At 33.9% G+C, this 25,020-nt stretch overlaps 3 protein-coding genes, 1 long non-coding RNA gene and 1 other non-coding gene across 5 annotated transcripts; 3 read left to right on the top strand and 2 right to left on the bottom strand.

Moving 5' to 3' along the window:
- The first annotated feature begins 4,947 nt into the window (after positions 1 to 4,947).
- Positions 4,948 to 6,200, top strand: LOC120079488. The gene has a single exon (XM_039033690.1). It carries the CDS (start codon positions 5,109 to 5,111, stop codon positions 5,859 to 5,861), a length of 753 nt encoding a protein of 250 aa, XP_038889618.1. The 5' UTR covers positions 4,948 to 5,108; the 3' UTR covers positions 5,862 to 6,200.
- A 3,678-nt stretch (positions 6,201 to 9,878) lies between these two features.
- On the bottom strand, positions 9,879 to 9,951 carry TRNAK-CUU. The gene has a single exon. It is a non-coding gene; the product is annotated as a tRNA-Lys (tRNA).
- A 79-nt stretch (positions 9,952 to 10,030) lies between these two features.
- LOC120079719 (dolichyl-phosphate beta-glucosyltransferase-like) lies at positions 10,031 to 20,042 on the top strand. Its single transcript, XM_039034052.1, has 10 exons — positions 10,031 to 10,213; positions 10,315 to 10,363; positions 16,369 to 16,475; positions 16,790 to 16,835; positions 18,215 to 18,349; positions 18,462 to 18,551; positions 18,673 to 18,786; positions 18,867 to 18,950; positions 19,126 to 19,190; positions 19,556 to 20,042. Exons 1-10 carry the CDS (start codon positions 10,101 to 10,103, stop codon positions 19,752 to 19,754), a joined length of 1,002 nt encoding a protein of 333 aa, XP_038889980.1. The 5' UTR covers positions 10,031 to 10,100; the 3' UTR covers positions 19,755 to 20,042.
- Positions 20,043 to 20,325: 283 nt separating this feature from the next.
- Positions 20,326 to 22,865, bottom strand: LOC120079718 (actin-1-like). Its single transcript, XM_039034051.1, has 5 exons — positions 22,703 to 22,865; positions 22,008 to 22,076; positions 21,532 to 21,925; positions 20,685 to 21,298; positions 20,326 to 20,591 (listed from the first exon to the last, which is right to left on the bottom strand). The coding sequence occupies exons 2-5, from the start codon at positions 22,065 to 22,067 to the stop codon at positions 20,526 to 20,528; spliced, it is 1,134 nt and encodes a 377-aa protein (XP_038889979.1). The 5' UTR covers positions 22,068 to 22,076; positions 22,703 to 22,865; the 3' UTR covers positions 20,326 to 20,525.
- On the top strand, positions 21,816 to 24,375 carry LOC120079720. The gene is made up of 2 exons (XR_005482331.1): positions 21,816 to 21,952; positions 24,030 to 24,375. It is a non-coding gene; the product is annotated as an uncharacterized LOC120079720 (long non-coding RNA).
- The last annotated feature ends 645 nt before the right edge of the window (positions 24,376 to 25,020 follow it).

Here is a 25,020-nt window from a genome sequence, read left to right on the forward strand (position 1 = left end):
CATTGTCGATTGTAAATTTTGTTCCTCTAGTCTAAATAATATTTTCTTTTTCAAATCCTTCAATTAGGTTTGCAGAACCTGATATTGTATTGACTTTTGCTTCCACCATTGTCAGTTTGAAAAAAATATTCTTTACTTGTAAGCATTGTGTGTGTAGTTGCACTGTCTTGCTAGACATATATCTTCTTTGCTTATTTTTGAGTCACCAACATATGAAAATAATCCAGGCTTCTTCACTAAACAAAAATAATAATAAAAAGAAAAATAATACTTGAAATATACAAAAGTTAACATTTACCAAAAAAAAAAAAAATATGAAGATAGATAAGAGAAAACAACAACATTAAATCTAGATATTCTCAAAGTCACTTGATGTTTCATTAATTGTGTCAATCTTCTCTTTAAGAAATTCAAAAAAGTCTGCCACATCCAAATTAGTCATTTGGGATGGATCAAATATGTTATTATCCTGGTATACAAAATTTGCTTCCACATTTTTCTCTTTTTCCTTTAGAGATGTTTGATAGAGATCAACTAAGTCTAAGTGTTTTGACATACGATAGGTACGTGACCAATGCCCAGTCATTCTGCATCAAGTTCTGCTTTAGGTGAAGTATCTTGTGGAACATTTTTTTTGTGATCAACATTTTGTGTGGTTCTTTTGAAATTTGAATGATTAGAATGACCACCATGAAAATAATAATTATTTCTTCCTCTGCCACGGTTATGACCTCAACTATGACCACGATCTCGACCACGATTATTAGAATTCACATTATTCACTTCAGAGAATGATGTTGTTCCAGCTGGTCGAGATTCATGATTTATTCACGATTATTAAAATTTACAACATTCACTTTAGGGAATGTTGTTGCTTTAGTTGACTGAGATTCATATTTTTTTTAGTCAATAACTCGTTATTTCATTCAACCATGAGAAGACATCAGATGAGTATAGAATACTTTTAAAATATTTCTCTCGATATTGCTACTGCAGGTGCATATCCGAAATGTAGAAAATTTCTTCTCTAACATATTGATTTAAAATATTGGAGTCTCAAGAACATCCATTTATGACGAGGTTTAGGAAGAAATTTTTTCTCTTTCTGATGACCACATTTTTATGGCATAAATATGTATTTTGGCATCAAGCACTAATGATAAATAATTATTACCATTAATATCAAATGTTACAAATTCTAATTTTGTGAGATTTGTCATGCACTATCATAAAATATTATATTTATATTAGAAATTTAATAGATATTAAATATGTAAAATAACATTAAATTTATTAATTATAATGAAGAGAAAAAAACCAACATACCTTTGGGACCTATCTTTAGCAGGAAAATCAATAGGAGCTCGTGTTGATAACATGTTGTGAGCTTGAGGAGTACAACGAGAATACGAATACCAATAAAATATAATATTAAAATAAATATGATATAATATAATAAAAATGAATAAATATTAAAATAAATTAAACATAATATATAAATAAACAAACTAAAATAAATTAGCAAAATATAAAATAAGAAATTTCTCTAAAAACTCCACTTTCTCCAATTTTCATGGAATTTACTTCATGTGTGTGTTTTCCAAAATCCACCAAATGCCACCATTTATAGGCAATTTGACAAGTAGAGGTGGATTGCATGGACACTAATAATGTGTAATGTTAAACATATGGACAACACTTTGGAAAATGGGGACATGACACATGATCAATAGACACTAAACATGTGCATCTAATGGACATTTATTATCATAATATTTATAATAAAATGTTTAATAAAAAGAATGTAAGTGAACGTAAGGAAAATTTGAAGAATGTCAACTAGCATTTAAGGCCACGTTTATATGAGGAAAACGTAATAAATCAATGGTAATCTAAAAAGTGGATCTCATGTGGATACGTTTGGTGTTGTGTACTTGTGTTCCGTACCCTTACTTACATCCAGAGCCCACTTCTAAATTGTAATAAAAACACAAATTGATTGACTAGGTGGAATGCATTTGAAAATTCCGACGATATCATTAAGGCTAATGTTAGTGTTACTGTAGAATATGAGAATTATGAATTTGTTACTTTTACTGTTATTGTTATCATTATCATTTGATCCTAAATAATAGTAAATATGACAGATTTAATTCTATGTTAACATGACCAAAAACAATCGAATTACGTTTGTGATTGTGGTTCATTACGATTTTCATTACAAATCGGTACAAGTAACCTAAATTAGATTTAATTTAAGGAATAATGGATGGAAAAAGCATATTATAAATAATAAGAAGGTCATGGGTGAAACAAACTTTTGGTGAGGGCCATAATGTCTCCCTTCTTGCAAGGGTTAATTTATTAGGTCTTCCTCATGGCCTCTCAGTTTGCTTTTGGTATGAAATAATGATTAAAGGCTATGGTGCCTTTAGAAGGAAACTACCTTTATTGAAAGGACTTGTAGGTTGTCAATTTGGTAACCCAACCTTATCTCTCTCCAAAAACATACAATCAAAAATGTGTTCAATACGACTTTTCTTTTAGTTTCTTTGAATCAAATCTCATATACTTTATTCCAACCAACATGAATCCACTAAATTACGGTAAAAGAATTATTACCATTCACTTTCACATTGTTTTTCAGAGTTCAACTACTTCATATATTCTCTTCGAAATGAAGTTAGAAAAAGTTGATTTATACTTAACTAATATATCACCTATAATTCAAACCATAAAAAAGTTCATATCTAGCTATAAACCTTTACGAGATAAAGCAACTTTAGTAAACAAAAGGTGTTAGGTTGGCCACTTATTAAAGTACAGTGCATAATTTAATGAAGTTGAAATTTTAGGAGGACATTTATCTTATTAATTTGGATGCACTCTAAATATCTCTTGATACGATATTTATATTGTAACACAATAATCATACAATGTTCTTTTTAGGATTTATATTGATTTAATCTATGTTACTTCCGTTTATGTCTAAGTCATTAGAAAAGATCAAATGTGTAAATTTAAAATGCAAAATCCGCAAAATCATTTCAACTATTTGAACTTATATACTTCACTTGTCTAATTACCAATGCTTAGGGATGATATATAACTAAACAAAACAAACATTCTATGCCATCAATGAAATGTGAAGTGAAAAAGGGTAATAAAATTGAAGCACTAATTGAAACTTTTTAGGGTTCCAAGGTTAAGAAGTTGAACAAATGGGTGCAATTATGAAAGTTGGGAAACAAATGAAGTTCTTGATTCAAGTAATTTTCCTATTTAGGTTCACAGTTTTGTGGTCCTCTTCCTCTGTAATTGGGCTATTGTGACCATATTTAGAAGTTGATAGTAAACCTAAAAAACTAGAATCTTCCCATTTAATTCCCAAACTATGAGACAAACATCAATCTAGATCTTGATCCATTTTACTATCACTAGGATTACTATTTAATTTTATTAATTAAAATACTATTTCGATCTTTGTACTTTGAATCTTGTTTATTTTTCGTTTCTGTACTTTTAAAGTTGGATTAATTGGAATAATATTATTGTTAAAAAAAAATCAGACAAAACAAATATTTTAAAAACTATTTAGTAAAACATGCATCTTTTTTATCTTTCATAGAATGCGTTTTTTAAGAGACGTATTCAGAGGGCCACTTTTATATAAAAAAAAAAAGTCCCAAAATTCCAAACAAATACGTCTGACATAGTGGTTATGCTGCTACCATGTTTTATAAAAGACCTTGATGACTCGTGACCAAGATTTGTTGCAAAACTCGCACTATCATAGCCACTATGCCAAATGTGTGTGCACCTATTTTGTATTTTGTGATTTTTTAAAATAAAATGTCGCATTGTCACCCAAGTTTGTTTACCCAGTTAGCTTTCATATTATTTTTTTAAGGTGTATCGAAGATTTTCTCGATGCATCTCTTCAAGAGAAGTATTTACAACAAATATTGCATAGTTTATATGAATATTTTCAAAAGTATTTGTTTTGTAATTTTTTTTTTTGAAAAAACAACAATATTACAAATTTTAAAGTACAAGAATCAAAATGGTATTTTAACCAATATTATTTATAAATTTCTATGCTAGAAGTCCCTAACAACGTATTTGTACTTTACCACTAAATTTAGGAAGAACAATAATATTACAAAAGAAAAAAAATGTAAAAAATGAGATGAAATAGCTACTAAATGAGTTTATAGTTAAAAACTAAAAATTACTGAAGTCACACGTTTGTGTCTAGTATTTTCTCAAACTTTTAAAAACGTTAAATAAATATACAAACACTCAATTTTATGTCCAGTAAATCATTGATCTTAACAAATAGAATTAAAAAAATGTAAGTAGATCACATAAAATTGAAGATTCTAGGACCTTTATAGTACCATTCAAAATTCAAAACGTATTATATATTAGATTTAAAAAAAAAAAAAAACTTGGTAGACAATCTTAAACTTGAAGATGAAACTTGTAATTCAAATTTAAAAACTAAAATTTAATATTAGAGAATGGGAATCTGATCTAGGTACTAATGGTTAGGATCTAATTCCCACCAAACACGGTGATATTGATACAACATTTGATAACGACTTTGTGCAACACCATCTTGCTCTCTTTCTATCTTTATGAGTTGTGATGTTTCTAAGTTAACAATTCATTAGTTAAGGATGGAAAAATTCATCATCATTAAGCTAAGTGGCCAAATAAGAATAAAGATGGTTACTCAAGACCTTAATTTAACTTTATATTATAATTCCCAACCCCAACCACTTTCAACAATTAAATATATTGATAATGTCAATTAAAATAATGGAGGAATATCTGATGTGTAGATAATAAACAGCAGGTTTAATCATTTTTAGAATTCTATATCATTCTATTATACAATATATGTGTATTATAGAAAAAATAAATTAAACAAAGGGATCAGTGGAATAAGAGAGAGAAATTTTGGCTCAACTTGAGGAAAATAAAATGATTTTCCTTTTTTTTAAACAGTAAAAAATCTTGAATTGAAACAAAGGAAGCCTAATAAAGGAGACACATCACACAGTTGATTGTACCATGAAAAGCAGAAGATTGGTTTTTTAATTATGAAATCAGCAGAAACAACAAAACCCATCACCACGAAGGAGAAGAAAGAAGGGCGCAAAGAAGAACAAGACATGGAAGAAACAGAGAAAAAGAAGAGCAAGAAGAACAACAAGAAGCAAAAACATCAACACCCAAATGATCAAAACACAAAATCAGCCTCTGATTTCTCTTTCAAGCCAAGCTCTGATGTAAAGGGTCTTAGATTTGGTGGCCAATTCATTGTTAAATCCTTTACAATCCGGCGAGCTAGGCCTCTAGAGCTCCTCCAGCTCCTCTCTTTTCCGGCTACCACCAGAAATTCCGGCCACAAACCGCCGTTCCCATCAGCCACAGCTTTCATTCCTACAAACTTCACAATCCTTGCTCACCATGCTTGGCACACCCTCACTCTAGGACTTGGCACTAAGAAATCCAAAGTTCTTCTCTTTGTGTTTGAAAATGAGACCATGAAAACAGCCATAGATCGTGTTTGGCCAACAGAAATCCCTTTAGGCGAAGTGAACAAGAAGATGATTAGAGGGCTAAGTGGATGTGAGATGGCTCGGTTCAAATTCAGAAAAGGGTGCATAACTTTTTATGTTTATGCAGTTAGAAGGGAAGGGTGTTTTGGGTTTTCTTGTACTGATGATTTGAGAACTATTTTGGAATCTGTTGTTGCTCTTAAAGATTTCTTGGATCACACTGCTATGCTCGCTATGCCTAATCAGAGAACCATCAGCTTTGCTGTACCTCCTGTTGCAATGGCTTATTAGCCTCTCCTCTAATTATATTGTTATTCATTTTCCTCCATCATAATCAATATTAGCCAAGCAGAAGGGATTGATTGGTAATTGGTAATTGGTTTATTTGTTCACACTCCTCTTCTTTTTCCTTTTCCTTTTTTTTCCAAGATGAACATTTGTACCGTAGAATGAATAAGATTAGTCAGACTACTTCTTATACTGGTTGTATACATTTTCTCTGTGCCCATATCTGTCTTTGTTGTGATTGTATACACAGTTTGCTTTGTGAAAGTTGAAATGGAAGAGTATCCACTCTTCACCAACATGGAATTCTCTATGTACTTACAGATAAATTATGAAGATTTTGCATCTACAGACCACAAAATCCCTGCCCTTTTCCCCATTTCACTCCCTTTCCTAATCTTTATCTCCAAATTCTGTTCTTCTTTAGTAATTCCTTAAAGATCTCTACTTAGCTATGAATTACATTGCATGTTTGCATGTTAGCATATAACAGTGTCATTGCAATCCCAGAAGATGCTAAAACTGAAATCCACAGAGTCCCAGAACAAAATTGTTTTCACATACCATGAAGTGTCAAATCCCCAATAGATTCATCCAAACGCCAAAAACATCACATTCATTTCATAATTCAGACAAAACCCATTAATGAAATTGGAACAAATCAACGAAATTTCTAATTTCCTACTTTTCTTTTTTCTCTGTGGCATTATATCAAACACTTGATGCATGTGAGTGGTGGTACAATTAAAAACAGTGAGGTCAAAATCCTGCAGCACCATAATAACTTTGTGGTCTAAGAAATTAAAGAGAGAAGGAAGGAAGGAAGAAAGAAGACTTAGCTTTTTCGGATTCCCCGAACTCCATGGCATTAATCATGTCGAGAGAGAGGGCCCCTTTTCAGTGAGCTTTATCGCACCACGAGTCATCATGATCAAGTACACCACTACCACCACTTGAATAAAATGGAAGCTTTCATGTGTATGGTTACGCTTCTCTGCAGGCATTTTTATCCTAATGGGGTATCATTATTTTCCTAAGAAATGAAGAATTTTCAGTGAATCATAATTTGTCAGCTTCAACTTGTTCAATTTTCTCTCTTTTTGGGTTTGAATTAGTTGAAAGAGATAAGGAGACAGCATTATTTGGAATTGAGAAATTGTAGAAAAGTTTCACTTCACTTGCTTTGAATAAACATATGACAATGGTGATACTTAAATTTGATAACGAATCATTTGACACTTAGATAATATCGAAACATTAACTTTTGAAATTATAGTAATAGGGAGTTATGCTCAAAATAGTATAGTTAAAAGATTAATAGGATTATGTTGATTTTTTTTAGTACAATAACTGTATGATGGAGAATTGAACCTTCGACTTAGAGATAAACAATATCAATTAATGACTTCAATGGTACATAACTAATTTGTTTTTAAGTGAAAAGAAAAATATAATCACGTGGGAAGGAGCTTATTTCTAAGGTAAACAATATTACTTGATTGTAAAGTATGGAAAGTTTTATTTAATCTTAATAGGTACTACTTCCTTAAAATTTGATGGAAAAGGATTGACGTTAAATCTATTTGAAAGGATACTTTTTTTTTTTTTTTTTTGTCTAAAAGAGAGAATGATTAGGACGTATATATAATTTTGTATGAGTAGAAATGTAGACAATTCTGAGCATATACTACTCATTTGTATAAGGCTTCTTGAATGGAAAACCATTGGCAAAATCATTCAATTTTAGACCAAAGATAGACAATGTGTTTCATTCAATAAATATACATAGATTTGTTGTCGTAAGTCCTAACAAAAATTTATCATTATTTACTAAAGATGCCTCAAATATTTACACTCAAATCGCTATGTATTTCATCATCCTTGCCATGAAGCCACTTGGATTAATAATCTTTTATTGTAATAGAAGTTAGAAGCTAGTAACAATTTTGTTCATAAACTTTAATTTGTTATGATTTTGTAAATTACTTCCAATATTGTAACAATTTAGTTTTTGAACTAGAAATGTCCAATTTCTGGGGATGGGATAGGGATTCCCCGATTAGGCGGGATGAGGGAGGGGGTGGGAGAAAAATTTTTCTATGAGCTAAACAGGGACGGGGACGGGGACGAGGAATGCGTTCTCCATTGCCCATGTCCCATTCTCGCATCGATTAGTCTCTATTTATTTATTTAGTATAATTATTTAATGTTATATTATTATTACATAAATATTACATTTAAATTTAAATTTTGATTGTTTATTGGTTAAGATAATGGATATATTTAAATTAATTATTTAAATTTAAATTATATAGATGAATAATTTGATTTATATTTATTTTTTTACTAAAAAAGTTGATTAATTTTTTTAGGCCAAAATTTGAGTAATTTATCTTTTTCAATTATTATGTAAAATAAATCATAATATGATTTAGTCATGGAGTTAATTATTTAATTAAAATTTATCTTAATTAGAAAAATTGTATGCAAATACAATTTTAAAAAGCAAAGAAGTGACTTCAAGTTATTTATTTACTGTCTCTTATACACATCTAGATGTGTATAAGAGACAGTATATATATATATACATATGAAAAAACTCTCTTTATTTTCTTTTTGGTGTCTAGGTTTGTTTTTAGAGAACTAATACTTTTTTTGTAGTAATTTTCACCTTTTCCAATTTTGATGGTGAGAACCAAACCACATCATATTGATTTTTTTTAAAAAAATATTTATTTGCCTTTTTCTTCTAATGCGGTTTCAGATTCTTCCCTAAATTTTCCTTTTCTCCATTTCCAAATCAATTATATTAGGTGTGAGTTTTGATTTGCATGAGATATTAAATATTTCCTAATTGTCTTAGGATATATATATATGATTATTACTTGATTGTCATCTTTGATGACTTTTCTTAGAAATTAAGTACTTTGTAATTTCTTTCTGATTACCATGTGATTTCTATGTGATTGTTCATTAGATATTAAGTATTTTGTGATTTCTATTTGATGACATATGATTGTTATCTAATTGATATGTGTTACCCCTATCATAATACTCAATCAATAGGCAATATCAAAAACCAAGGGTAATCAATAGGCAATCAGAAGGCAATTAGAAGACAATCGACCGAAAATATAAAAAATAACTAACTATGCGTCTAAGAATAAAAAGGAATTAAATACTAATCAGACAACAATCCAAAGATTGATAACAATCACATAATAATCATATAGAAATCAGATAGCAATCAAATTCCAGGCGGAAGTCAGTGAATTATGCCCACATGGGTAGAATTTTTCATGTTTGCAAAAAAGCAAAAACAAGGAACACGCTCCAAATTTCCATTTTTTTATAATTAAAGTTGCAATTGCCCCTTTAAATTAATTGGTTTTTCTTTTTAAAAAATTAACAGAAAAAATTTTTCGATCCTCGCTCTGATCCTCGTTGGGAATTTCACGGGATGAGAAATGAAATGGGGAGCGAGGATGGAGATAGGGAATGACATCCCGATCCTGCCTCACCCTTGGATATCTCGACTTTGAACTTTACTATGTGATAGTAATATAAAAGTATTTAGTCCCTATCGTAAAAGAATCATGAAAATTAAATATCGATTTTATTATTTCATGATGTAGATACTTTGTAATTTGTAAATATTGATTATATAATTAGTTTATCTATTTACTTTAGGCAAGAATCTCATTAAGTCTTAACATTAATTTTAACAATAGGGAATAAATCGTTACAAATTTTAAGTACAAGAACCAAATTTACATATAAAATTCATGGACTTAATTGTTACAAAACCTAAAGTATTGGGACTAAATCGTTAAAAACCAAGGTTCATCGATTAAAATGATATTCTACAAAAGTTTAGGGATAGGAGTGGTTTTTTAACCCAAAAAAAAAAAAGAAAAAAGAAAGTCTAATATGTAGGAAAAATAGCCAAGCCCAATATACAAAAGAGCATTAAAAGCCTCACAGGCCCACACTTTGGTTCAGGGAAATAACAAAAAAATGTAACGCCCACCGTGGGGCTCGAACCCACGACCACAAGGTTAAGAGCCTTGCGCTCTACCGACTGAGCTAGACGGGCTGGTTGTTTCGTTTCTTCACATAATAGAATAAATTTGAATTTAGCTTTTCTTCCTTTTTTTTAATCTTTCTACAAACTCCGGTTGTTGACTGCTGAAGGGCGGAGTAGCGCCAACCTCTCTTGGCTTCCGCTGCAATTTGAGCTACAGAATGGAGTATCCATGGACGATACTGTTCATTTTGATTAGCCTTGCTCTTTGTATTGCAGTAGGTTTGATATCTGCTGTCATCATTGAAGCTTACAGGAGGAGATTCAATCACCAGTACGCTACTGCAGCATTCGTCATTGATTTGAATTGCAATTTCTCATATACCTGTTTAGATGAGGTTTTTGTTGTGCTCATTCGTTGTTGATTTGTTTCAGGCACGTTGAAGCTCCAGCAATCTTCGAGGACCCAAACTCGTTGAAACGGGTAACACTTTTTGATCATCGCCTGAAAGATTAAATTATACGTTTAAAATCGACTCTCAATCACTCCAAGATTGTCTTTGAAGAAGTTGAATTTATAGGCAGCTAGTGGTTTAGTCAAACAATCTAGAATTTGATCGTAGGATTGTATGTTATATGTACCTTCATAGCTTTACAAATTGTGCGCTCAATTTACACCATGACAGGGATAAAAAAGTAGTTGATGTGAGGATAGGATAGGTTGGAGATCTTGTTCCTTGTCTGTAGAAATGCTGGCATTTCGCGCAAGCCATATAGACTACAAAAAAGCCGATGGAGTTTAGCCTATGTGTTTCCCTTTCCTTTTTGAATGGATTCACATTGAACACAAGAGAAAGAAAGTCCCGAATATTGCTAGGAAAGACAGTCTGCCGACCAAATGCTTCTAAAATGTAATTCCATCTCTTATAATCCCAAAAGGTAATACATACCGAGATGTTTCAATACAAGGAGTTTGTTCCAATCTGTAATGGGCTCTTTCATCATTGCTTTGGTATTTTCTCTAATTAATATATTACCAACATGAATGAGATTAAAACGAGTTGTAGCTTCTTTGAACACACATATGGAAGAATCCGTTTTGAGTCATGCAGCCCAAACTTAATAGAAGTCGTTCTTAACCTTTCGAACCTTGGAGCTTGTTTTAGACCATACAAGGCCTTGTGTAGCTCGCATTCATGTTCAGGTTTCTTTTAGGTCCACATAACCTTCTAGAAGCACATACAAATCTGTTTTAAACTATCCATGAAAAACGAGCTATTTATATCCAATTTCTTTTTTATGATTTTTGTTTCCCGTAGAAAAGAGAATGCCAATTGGTTCATGTCCCATCCTCACTAATCAAAAACAAAATAGAAGAAGAAGAAGAAAAAAAAAAAGAAAAAGAAAAAAGAAAAAGGAGCAAAGCCTAGGTCTCTTGTTGCTGATATGGTAATTGGCAGGGATGATTTGATGGTTGAAGAATCATATCATCAGTCCTTACAGATTGTGTTTTTGCAAGGATTTTTTGAAACCACTTGCAGATTTCCTTTCATTGGAAGATGACCTACCACAGGCTCCAAAGATATTCTGAAAGGTATCATTTATTATTACTCAAAGAAACAGTATAATATCGCCTACAATCACAATCCTCGATCTTAGACGATCGATCCCTCTCCTATCTCTCGCTCTCGAGAAGTTTATTCTCAGACTTCCCTCCCTTTCTCCTACGCTTCTCCCACCATATAACCTTCACTCCTCCCCCCAACCCTTGTGGACCCACTCTCAACTCCTTTCAATACAACTATCTCTCACTTGTGGTCCCACCAACACACTTCCTTGCCCTCTCCTATTCTTTCTAGCATATGTATGTACAATTTGGGGCCTAACATTACTTCCCGCCTCCAACTTCACCTTGTCCTCAAGGTCAGGGAATTGCTGCTGAAAATCTTCAAATACTTCCCAAGTAGCTTCATGTTGTGGCAAGCCCTCCTAACCAATCAATACTTCTCAGTGCCTTGTAGAAGGATTTTTGCGATAACCAAAAACCTCTTTTGGTTTAGTAAGCCATTCCATATTATCAAACAACGGTGGAAGATCGATTGAACTTCTTGCCGTGGCCCCATAGCCTTCTTCAACTGGGAAACATGAAACGCGAGATGAATGTTTGCCCCAGTGGGCAACAACAATCGATAAGCCAATGTCCCTACACGATCCACAGTCTGTTATGGCCCAAAATATTTGGGAGACAATTTCTCATTCCGTTGGCCAGCCACCGAAGTCTGACGATATGGATGAAGCTTCAAATAGACATGATCCCCAACAACAAATTCAACTTCCCTCTTCCTCCTATCAGCAAACTTTTTCATCCGACCTTGAGCGGCTGCCAAATGATCCTTCAAAACACGTAACATTACATACCTTTCTCGTAGTTGCTGATCCAAACTAGAAGTAGAGGTAGCCTGCTCTCCATAGTAGATCAAAGCTGGAGTTTGTCGACCATACACAACTTGAAATGGCATAATTCCAATGGAAATGTGAAACGTGGTATTATACCAATATTCTGCCCAGTGCAACCAAGCATGCCACTGTTTATGTCGATCCCCATAGAAACATCGCAGATAGACCTCCACACTCATATTCACAACCTCTGTCTGTCCATCCGATTGGGGATGGTAAGTTGTGCTTCGGTTTAAGTCCCTGTTAGCCTAAACAATTCTTGCCAAAATTTACTTAAAAAGACTTTGTCACGATCAGAGACAAGGGATCTAGGATAGCCATGTAGATGGACTACCTCTTTAACAAACACATCTTCTACCACCTTAGTCGAAAAAGAATGCTTAAGTCCAATGAAATGACTATATTTAGATAAGCGGTCCACCACAACCAAGATAGCATGATAACCATGTGATTTGGGCAATCCTTCGATGAAATCCATTGAAACGTCCTCCCAAATAGCATTGGGGATAGCCAAGAGCAACAACAACCCCGCTAGAGATATGGCCAGAGCCTTATTTTGCTGACGAATAGAGCACTCTTGAACATACTTTCTCACATCATTCTTCATTCCCTCCCAATACAAGTCCCCTACTAAGCGCTTATAAATGCGCAAAAAATCCGAGTGCCCCCCAAACACCGTATCATGGTATGTGTGCAAGATGGTAGGAATCAATGTGGAAGTCTTAGAAAGCACAATTCTTCCTTTGAATCTCAATACACCTTGCTACACTGAAAAGTGAGGGACACTATCTTCATCAGTGAGTAGTTTTTGTACCACCGCCTGCAACTTAGGATAATTTTTCACCTCTTTGATCACCTCGATATCCAACAACGTAGGAACTGTCAAATTAGCTAATCCCACCTCCTCTAGCTTCCTAAACAAAGCATCAGCTGCCTTATTCTCCACCCCTGGATGATAGAGTACTTCAAAATCATACCCAAGCAATTTTGATAACCATTTTTTATGTTGAGACACGCGCTGCTCCAACAAATACTTAAGAGAATGTTGATCTGTAATAACCATAAACTTCTACTCCAACAAATATGGACGCCATCACTGAACTTCCTTAACAACATCCATCAATTCTCTCTTATAAACTGGCTTGTTGCGATCCCTGGTAAACAAAGTATGGCTAAAGTAAGCAATTGGTCTCCTCTGTTGCATCAATATAGCCTCCAAACCAAAACCAGAAGCATCGGTTTCCACCTCAAAGGGCTTACTGAAATCGGGTAAAGAAAGAACAGGCAATGTTACCATAGCATTTTTTAATTTCTCAAATGCCTCTTGAGCAGCCTCGGACCAATCATAAGCTCCTTTTTTTAACAATTGTGTTAACGATGCTGCGATGCTCCCATAATTTTGCACAAAACGTCTGTAGTATCCAGTGAGTCCCAAAAAACCCCTCAATTCCCTTATGTAAGTGGGTGTTGGCCATTCAAGCATAGCTCTAACTTTTACCAGATCTGCTTCCACCCCCTTACTGGAAATTAAATACCCTAAATACTCAATCTTCCCTCTCATAAACTGGCATTTATTCCTGTTAGCATACAACTCATTGTCACGTAGAATAGTTAACACACAATCAAGACGCTTCGCATGCTCCTCTAAGTCTTTACCATACACCAAGATGTTATCGAAAAATACTAGCACAAATTTTCTCAGATACGGTTTAAATATCTGGTTCATCAGTGCTTGGAAGGTTGATGGAGCATTAGTCAAACGGAAGGGCATGACTAAAAATTCATAATGACCTTCGTGCGTGCGAAATGCACTCTTTTCCACATCACTTGGGTTCATCTGAATCTGGTGATACCCTGATTTTAGGTCGATCTTAGAATTTCAACTCTCATTTTCGAGACCTCCACATCAACCGCATAGATCTTCTGCATCCTCTTCTGTGCAATTTTTCCAAATTTTCCTAGGGTGAAGCTCTGATACCAATATGAAAGGTATCGTTTATTATTACTCAAAGAAACAGTACAATATCGCCTACAATCACAGTCCTCGATCTCAGATGATTGATTCCTCTCCTACCTCTCACTCTTGAGAAGTTTACTCTTTGACTTCCCTCCCTTTCTCCTAGCCCCTCCCACAATATAAACCTCACTCCTCCCCCCAACCTTTGTGGACCCCACTCTCAACTCCTTTCAATAAACTAACTCTCACCCGGTCCCAAATACACTTCCTTGCCCTCTCTTAGTCTTTCTAACATATGTATGTACAATTGGGGCCTAACATATTCCTAGCATACACTTTGGGTGGTCATCCCTTCGAAAAGAAAAAGAAACTTCTTTGGGAATACTTTGTTAGAACATTTTGCTGGATTCTTTGGCTAGAAAGAAAGCTAAGGATCTTTCCATATAAGAGACTCACCTACAATAGATTTTTTGAGGCTATAGTTAGTTTGGTTGTGATTGTGACCAGGTGTAAATGTTTTGCACTCTTTCATTACTGTAGCTTTTCTTTCCTCAGTTCTAATCGGAGAGGTCCTGTAGCTTTTATTTCCTCAGTTCTAATCGGAGAGGTCCTTTGTAGATCCCCCTACTGGGGACTCCCCATCTTTTGTAAGTTCATGGCATCAATGAAATTGTTTCTTATAAAAAATCAAAAAAGGAAAAAAATAGATTGTTGAAGATTTAACCATTTCATTGATTCCTATCCTTCCCCAACCAACTTGGCTTTTAGCTTGTGCAGGGATTATCTGAGTTTAGTTTCACCTTGAACACCCATTTATTCCCAATGATATTTAATTCTGATGAGAGGGGAAATAGATTCCAAGCTTTGTTTTTAAGCAAAGCAGTAGGTTCTTCATCCTTTGTGATTATAGACTATATTTTTCCACTGAACTTTCAGTTCGACAAGATGAATTTAGTACCTTTTGGGGTTAAAATCCCCATTGTCTGCTCCAGTAATCAGTGGTGCACTTGGTCTTGTTCAATTCTGTTTGAGGGTTCCCGATGTAATCTTAAGTCCTCTTCAAAGCCCTTCTGAAGTCTATTGAAGACTTGTGTTACAACCTCAATGTAAGCAACTTGAACGCTGAACCAGGACAGCCTGAGTTGAGGTTCCTTCAGCAGTTAATAGTGGGCAGTATATGGTTCCTAAGATTTTGACCCAGATTTCTGCCACAGGATGTTCAGTTGTTGATTTTATTAGCTCCATGACTTATGGGATTTTAGCAATCTGATCTTGCCTGATTGAGAAAGTGATCGACATTTTGTAGGCCTTTGTAAGGCTCTAATACTCAAAAGATAACAGGGGAAGGAAAATTTCTTGAACGCTTTTCGTTAAATTATTCAGATAATGAGTACAATTATTTAAGGCATGAAGTCTTGCAGTTCTCCAACTCTAAAAATTATCTAAAGCAACCCCAGTTAATCAGACAAACAAAACTCTCTTACAATTTACTACTGCCTAACAACTCATTAGAAAAAAAAAAAACAAAACATTTTACTGCGACTTAACAACCACTGCCAGCACCTAATGGATCCTCTTCACACCCGGCTAGCCAATAGTGGGTGCACACCAGATATTGAGTTTGAGCTTGATTTTTAATTGGTGAAAATTCAAAGCGGGTAGACTGTAGAGTGTGGTAAGAGGTTTGGTTAGGATGTTCGATGTTGTAAGCTAAGTAGAGAAAGGCAGGGATTGAACACTGTAGTTCTTGCCAAGAAATAAATCGCACGCAAAGTAAATGTCAATCCATATTTAGTAGGATTGAAACTAAAACTTTTATTTTATTTGCATCAAGTAGTCCGTAATAAGAAAAAAAATATTCTTTTAAGTAAAATTAATAAGCAAACTCATAAAAAGAATAATGCAATGAAAAAAAATAAAATAAAATAAAAGGGGTCCTTGTAGAAACTGCCTAAATACGGAAGGGCTCCAAAATTGCAATGATATTACATCATGTTTATGTTTGTAATATTTGGATCAAAATCGATGCAAAGTGGTTTTTAGAATGCATGATAGCAAGTTTCTTGAATCCTTAGGTTCCTTGCCCCTCAATTTTCGATCCAGCTGAGAAGTATATGTCCTTGATCGTCCCTGCTTTCAATGAAGAGTACAGGCTTCATGGAGCTCTCGAGGAAACCATCAAGTAAGTTGAAACATTACATAAAGCATTTCATTCTTTCCATATAAATATTGTTACTTCTTGTCTTTTATACCTATTAGCTCTCTTTGACATTGGTTTCTCTGCATACCAATCCTGTCTACTCAGATTTTTCTGAATTCTTGGATTTTTCAATTTTGTGGTAATAGTCTCTACTTAGCTAGATACGACTTGCAAAGTAAGATGTGAAGAGCATGTTTCTCAACTTTTAAAGGCCACAATCTTTCCTAATTCATGGAAAATATTAGTAGACCTAAAAAACTTACAAAGTAAAATCTCATTCCTCCTTTGTGTTTTAGTTATCTTCAACAACGTGCTGCAAAGGACAAGTCATATTCCTATGAGGTATTTTCTTTTTTTCATCTGTGTCTTTTATTCTTGTTTCTGTTCATGAGCATTGATCGGGACAACTTTAAGAAAATTTGTATTGTTGATTTGTTGCTTATGAAACTCTACATGTCAATATTTTATTGCTTGTGATACCTTGATATATTCTTCTTCTTTGTATTTTTATATTTTTTAATAAGAAACCTGTAGCTATGTATTAAGAGAAAGAAAAGACAACCTACGGGGTTGGGGGAAGAGGAATTCCGCTCCCAAAAGCAGCTACTTACAAAAATACCTTCCCATCTGGAAGAATCTTTAGAAGGGAGTAATTACAAAAGAATTGGCTATAACTATGACACTAGTCACTACTAAGAAGCAGGGAAATATAAGGAAGTCACTAGACTTATCTTCGAATGTTCTGTTCCATTCGAACCAAATACCTCATATTATCGCACAAGAAGCAAACTTCCACAAAACCTTGGTTCTTCCTTTCAAACTTTATTAACTGTAGATGATGCTTTCGGCTCCTGAACTGTGGATGATGCATTCCTCTACTAAACTGTGAATGTTGTTGAAACTTGTTGCTTTGATTCAATCTATTTTTGTAATGAAGACTTGTTCTACTTCTTACAGAACACAAACTGTTTAAAACACCAAAGTTGAAATCTAATAATGTTTAGTTCAAATTTATTTAGACTTTAGTTTATCTGATGAATTATGTTTCTGAAGCCAAATTATGAAATAAAATTGGCTAAATTACAAAAATTACACTGAAGCAATGAACTTTTCTTCTCATTATTTAAAAAATACCCCTATTGTTTCAAAAGTTGCAATAATATCTTTGACTTTTCATTAACGTTTCAAAATCACCTTTGTAGGAATGTTTTTTTTTAAACAAAGGGTGTAATTGGTTTTGTCATGCTTTGCAATAGTATCTTTGACTTTTCATTAATGTTTCAAAATTATCTTTGTAGGAATGTTTTTTTAAACTAAGGGTAATTGGTTTTGTCATGCTTTTTGTAAATTTATAATTTGTAAAGGAGATAAGATAATGGTCTGAAACTTCGTTCCAAGTTTGAGGTTTTCTTAAGAACAGGTTGAGCATTTTTAATGTATAATAGATCATAGAAATTAGGTTAAATAAAAAAATTTTAAAAACATAAATCATAGAAATTGATTTTGTTTCGTACTAAACAAAGGTGGAAGCTTATTTTTACGTTGTTTTAAAACAGAAATAGAAACTCATTAAAAAGATATAAATGCTCATTGTTTTCCCATCTCCATCCATCTGAGATAAAGGAATGGAAAGGTCTGGTGTTATATAATGCATGAAGCTGAATTGATCATGCTTTGTGTGCTTTGCCTTTGCTGAAGATATAATCATTTGACTTGTATAGGTGATAATAATTGATGATGGGAGTGTCGATGGAACAAAAGGTGTAGCTTTTAATTTTGTTAGGAAGTACTCTGTCGAAAATGTGAGGGTTATACTTCTTGGAAGAAATCATGGAAAAGGGGAAGCTATTAGAAAGGTGAGTTTGGACTTCGCACTTTGTTTGCAACACTTGTATGGTTACTATTTTCTTTACACCATTTTTTATGGCAATTTGTGAGACTCACTTTCTAAAAGGTATTATCAAGCAGGGAATGCTTCACTCACGTGGTGAGCTACTTCTAATGCTGGATGCTGATGGAGCAACCAAAATTACTGACCTAGAAAAACTTGAAAACCAGGTTTCGACAAACCAATCCATTTTCAAGTGCAATTTATTTCAATGAAGTTAGCTTATGTAAGCGAAAGCCCTGACTTCCAAAAATGTGATAGTTATTCAAGATGATTTTTTTTCTCCTCCAGATCCATGCAGTAGTTAAGAAGGAAGCTTCAAGAGATCCAAGCATTAGAATATCTGATATTCCTATCGCTGCATTTGGTTCCCGCGCTCATCTTGAGGAGAAGGCTCTGGCGACAGTTTAGTTTTGCTCTTGCAGTTATCTCAGCTTCATCATTTAAGCTTTATTTTTTATTTGATGGGTTCTCTCAATTTTCAGAGGAAGTGGTACCGCAATTTCTTGATGAAGGGTTTTCATCTTGTGGTTCTTCTAACTGCTGGTCCTGGAATACGGGATACACAGGTGATTCTTCTCACTGTTTGCGTGCATATGCTCCTTAGTATATATGTGCCATTATCTCTGTGCTTATGTTGCTGTGCAGTAATGCAGATATAGTGCGGATTCATGCCAACAACTGGCTGAAGCTGCTAAGCTTCATTTTTTGTTCCTGACTTTCAATCACTGTGATTATATGCAGTGTGGTTTTAAGATGTTTACGAGATCAGCTGGAAGGAAGCTGTTTTCCAACATTCGTTTGAAGAGGTAAGATCTTCTACAATATTTTCTCTTTAAGTCACGACTGCTTATTAGAGGTTTTAGTTTGGATTATCATGTCATACGGAGTAGATCCCGCTCTCTTTTAGGAGCATGCGACCACACCAGAAATAATATGGTAAATCAGTGAGTATAGTGGAATTGATTGCATTCAATCTGAGAGCAAAACCGCAACAAATGAACTTTGTTGGCTTATTTTGTTTCCCGTTCTCTTTCTTAATCCTTCCACTTGATGATACACTTGATGATAAATCATTTTCAGCAGCTATATTAAACTTTCATCTCTGATTTGTGCTTCCATGAAATTGCTGATTCTGATCAGGACTAACCTACTAAGGATTCACTTCCTGCAGGTGGTGCTTTGATGTTGAGTTGGTTTATCTCTGCAAATTTTTTGGCATTCCTATGATTGAAGTATCTGTGAACTGGTCTGAAATACCTGGATCCAAGCTAAGTCCACGGAGCATTTTAAACATGCTTTGGGAGCTCGCACTCATGTCGGTCGGATACAGAACCAGAATCTGGAGAATTTTCAACTCAGCATCCGACTGAATTTCTCAGACCAAGAAAAAAAAAAGGGATGAAAAATGAACAATTCACCAATACGGTACATATTTCACCCGCAATAGTCCGTGGTGTGCAAAATTTAGAGCTGAACGAATTTAAACCAGCCATTGCTGATCATTCCCATCTATAATGCTGGAAATTTTCGTTTACCAAATTGATATTATACTGTTTCTTCTTCAATTAATTTTCAAATTTAATATAGCACATCTCAGATTATTTCTTTTGATGCATGTGGTGTGGCTATGTTTTCCTAGTACAAAAGCTTCTTTAACATTACATCTCTCAAATCTCTTCAAGATCCCCTTGATTATATGTGGGCAGTAAGCAATTTACAACTCAATGTGTCGTGCAGCCAAAATTTCAGCTTGTCCTGCAGTTTCCACTATAACAGGTAGTCCTTAAATCTCTTTATTTCATTTGAACTCTTTCCAATTTTAATAAAAATTGGGGTAAGGGAGTGATTGAAACGTCGTCCAACACTAAGCTAATCATCAAATAAGTTTCTTCGTTTATGCTGGAATGGCAATTTGAAGTACAAGTTCATTTACGAGAATAATTTTGGTAAGCAAGTAGAGACGAAATAAATATTAATAAAAGAATGGTACGGTCTCGGCAACCAACTCCAATACGTTCTTGAAATCAATTATTTCAATATTAGAACAATAGAGAAGGATAGTAAATCTAGAACGAAAATTTCCTTCCGAGACTTAAAAATAACAGTACTCCCATGTCTTAATCGTTCTGTTTCTTGTCATTTTAGAAGCATTTCCTGTGCACAATTGATGGCCCAGATTCATCATACTCTGCCTTTGCAATCCACATCTGCAGGAAAAGAAACAAGACAACGATAAGTATAGAAAAACAAGTGAAAGCAAAATTGAAAGCATTTGTGAAGGTCTTATGAATAATATCAACCTGCTGGAAGGTACTCAGAGAAGCCAAGATAGAACCACCAATCCAGACACTATATTTTCTCTCTGGAGGTGCTACCACCTTGATCTTCATGCTGCTTGGAGCCAATGCAGAGATTTCCTTGCTCATTCTATCGGCAATTCCCGAAAACATGGTCGAACCACCGGAGAGGACAATGTTGCCATACAGATCCTTCCTGATATCCACGTCGCACTTCATGATGGAATTATATGTGGTTTCATGAATACCTGCAGCTTCCATTCCGATCATGGATGGTTGGAAAAGAACTTCCGGGCATCTAAAACGCTCGGCGCCAATTGTGATGACTTGTCCATCAGGCAACTCATAGCTCTTTTCAACTGATGAACTGGTTTTGGATGTTTCAAGCTCCTGCTCGTAGTCAAGGGCGATGTATGATAGCTTTTCCTTCATATCTCTCACAATTTCACGCTCTGCTGTGGTGGTGAATGAATAACCACGCTCCGTGAGAATTTTCATCAAGTTATCAGTAAGATCACGGCCAGCAAGGTCGAGTCGAAGAATGGCGTGTGGAAGAGCATAACCCTCGTAGATGGGGACTGTATGACTGACACCATCACCAGAGTCCAACACAATACCTACATCATAGAAAACAAAACAATCCCTTTGAGAAGAAGAGTAATTGCCTAATATACCAATCCGGTAGCCTCACAACATGTCAAGAAATCATTTCAAATCTACAAGAAAACATCATTACGTTGGCAAGACAATCAAATCAAAGCATCGAACTTTCGAACCTTATTCAATCTTCAACAACGGTGAACTTTATAATATGAACATAGACAATGTAAATGATATAATGAAGCCTTACCAGTTGTTCGACCACTGGCATACAGTGAAAGGACAGCTTGAATAGCTACATACATGGCAGGAGTGTTAAAGGTCTCAAACATGATTTGAGTCATCTTTTCACGGTTAGCTTTGGGGTTGAGAGGAGCCTCAGTTAGGAGTACAGGATGCTCCTCTGGGGCAACACGAAGCTCATTATAGAACGTGTGATGCCATATCTTTTCCATATCATCCCAGTTGCTCACAATACCATGCTCAATTGGGTATTTCAGGGTCAAAATACCACGCTTGGATTGAGCTTCATCACCAACATAAGCATCTTTCTGGCCCATGCCAACCATCACACCGGTGTGACGAGGACGACCAACAATGCTAGGGAAGACTGCCCGAGGAGCATCATCCCCAGCAAATCCAGCCTAAAACAATGGCACAAAGAAGAAGAGGTATTAACCAAACGTATAATATAATTCATTCTTTTTGTCTTTTAGAAAAGTCTACCTTAACCATTCCTGTTCCATTATCACACACAAGAGGCTGAATGTCCTCTGCATCTGCCATCTTTTATACCTGTTAGAGAAGTTACTATTAGCTGGGAAAAAAACAACTTTCCAGACAAGAAGATTCACTGCATGTCATTGGAACGCTAACATCCAATGATAAATATAAGGGTATATCTAGAATGACTTTTCAAGTGTTTTCAAAAACTATTCCGTACCGGCTCTATAACGTAGAATGGTTGTGACTATTTTTTCTAGGGATGAATAAGTTAATCGCCAAAAGTGAGCCTAAACATTTAGCAGAGCCAATACACTTTCTATCTTCAAATAGGCCCAAGCCCCCACATCACTTTGGTATTGAAAAGACACATAATACACTGCAAAAGACATATAATATGTTGTTCTTTTTATAGGTTTCTTATTCATTGTTCATACATTAGCATCGAAATCATCAGTCTTATCCTAATAGATTCTCATGATGGAGTAACATGATAATACACTCAATTAATTCCAACGCCATAAGATAAAATCAATTTCATTAATACACAAACATATCCAGCAATGAAGAAAAACCTTTTGAAAAATGTTATTGGTCCAGAAAAACAAGAGAGAAGAAAGAAGAAGAATACCAAGAAAAGGAGATGGGTAATGAGGAAATAAGAAGAAGAAAGAGAAGGGGAAGCAAATAGAAAAAACCTTTGAAAAAAGTGAAGGAGAGAGGAGAGAGGCTTCCAAGGGAGAAAGGGAAGGAAGGGGTAATTATTATTTATTATTAATTATAATTATAAAGAAGGAATTAAAAGGGGGATTTTCATAAGAGGGAGAGAAAAATGAGAGGTTCTTGTGGTAATCACTCACTGGATTTGCGACTTCATTGGGATGCCCTTCCTATTTCTTGGGGTTGTTATTGCTTTGCTCTTCAAACTTTCTTCCACCACTCATTTCATTCATCAAATTGAATCCATCATAGTTTTTTTTTTTTTTTTTTTTCAATTTTAATAATTTAGTTTCTAAATTTAAGTTGGTAATAATTTATAATTTGTAAAGATTGTCTTGATAAATACTATTATGATTTACTGAAATTTCTTATATGTGTAGATGAATAAATTGATTGAGGATTGGATTTATTTATAAATTATCAAGACTTAGTCATTAAAAAATGACAATTAAGTTTGACGAGATTTTTCAAAATAACTAAATTCTAAAACATTTGAAAGTATAAAAACTAAATTGTTATATGCAAATTCAAAAACTAAATTATTACAAATTTGAAAGTAAATTGCTACAAATCAAAGATTTGTGATTAAATTATTAAACTTTGAAGGTTTAGGGACTAAAAGTTAATTTTATTTTTTATCCATTTTTTCATCCAATCTTATTTCAAGTTTTACTTTCAACTATTTAAAGATTATAATTATTATTCCAAAATCTTGAGATATGACCCTTGAGTATTATATAGTTCATGAGCTTTAATTTTTATAATTATTTATTTTTTGAAATGATCGCTCACGAGGAGAATTCTACGATAATTAGTATATTTGAGTTTTAGATTAATTAGTATTTTATAATAAATAGTTAATTTTCTTATTTTTTTATAAGGTTATAAATAGTCACTTTAGGTTTGTAATAAGAAACTTTTGAATCTAGAACATTCGGTTCTTTTGAAAGGTGTTCTCTCAATTTTAAAGGATAAATTTTCTGATTTAGCCTTATACTTTATTCGGCTACATCAAAGTGGTATCAAAATCCTCGAATGATGTTATAGGGAAGAAGCCAAACTATAGATAGCGGTCGGAGATCGCCACCATTACCACTTCCACATTCATCATCCTACCATAGCCATATTTATCACTATTCTACCTCATCCAATTATCCCAACATCATATCACAAATCATCCAAATATCTTAACCCATCATCATCCAACAACATAGTGCAGAAAATAGAAGTTAAAATTATTGAAGAAATTAGAAAGAATGGAAGATAGAGAAGACAAGTTATGGTTGATATGGAAAATCGTTTCAGGTGGTGTATGCTTCAACTCCAATGTACCATTAAAAATTCGAACAGAGAAAAGAATAGAAAATTTAAAACTAGACCCCGGAGTTTGCAACTTCGTCAGAGGAGATTGTTTTGTTGGAGAGTCATCAGACGAGGCCCAAAATCATTGTTGTTGCAGAATCGTCGGAGATGGAGGTCGATCTCGCCGTCACTACATCGTCGGAGCCTCCGATGACATTGGTGGAGGAGAAAAAAAAGAAACAATGGCCATGGATTTGACCTAATACTTTATTCCACTACAACAATTGCACGTGTATTTGATCTATGTTATCATGAAAATTGAGTCTAAGTGTGGGTTAGTGATGGCTTCTTCGTCTCTGTCCTTGTTCCTATCCCACTCATGCACTCTCCATTTCATTTTCTTATCCTTGGGATTGGGTTCTCGGTGGAGACCCTGTTTGGTAACATTTGATTTTTTGTTTTTGCTTTTTAAAATTAAGTCTATATCATTCATATTTCTTAATTTGCATATAATACGATGGTTAAATTTTTAGTCAAAATCCAAAAACAAAAACAACTTTTTGAAAGTTACTTTTTTTAATTATCAAAATTTGTCTTGGTTTTATAAATTATTGGTGAAAAATAGATAACAAAAAAAGAAATTTAGAATTGGGAGTAGTGTCATAAACTTAATTTAAAAAAACAAAACACTGGTTACTAAAACGGGCCTAGATAATTAAATTTCTTACTATTTTTAATATGATTAATTTTACATAGACAATTTAAATTTAGCGAATTGACTCAAATTTATTGGTAGAAGGAAATAATTACCTACCAAATTATCCATATATATATATTATTCAATTTAAATATATTCATTATCTTGACCATTAAAAAAAATTTAAATTTAAATATAATATTATATAATAATAATTACATAACAATAATTATTGTAATAAATTAAAAAAGAGACAATGAGAAATGGGGAACAGGGTTGACTGTTTGTTTAACTTAG

This window comes from Benincasa hispida, chromosome 6 (assembly GCF_009727055.1).
Source record: "Benincasa hispida cultivar B227 chromosome 6, ASM972705v1, whole genome shotgun sequence".
Classification (NCBI taxonomy): domain Eukaryota; kingdom Viridiplantae; phylum Streptophyta; class Magnoliopsida; order Cucurbitales; family Cucurbitaceae; genus Benincasa; species Benincasa hispida.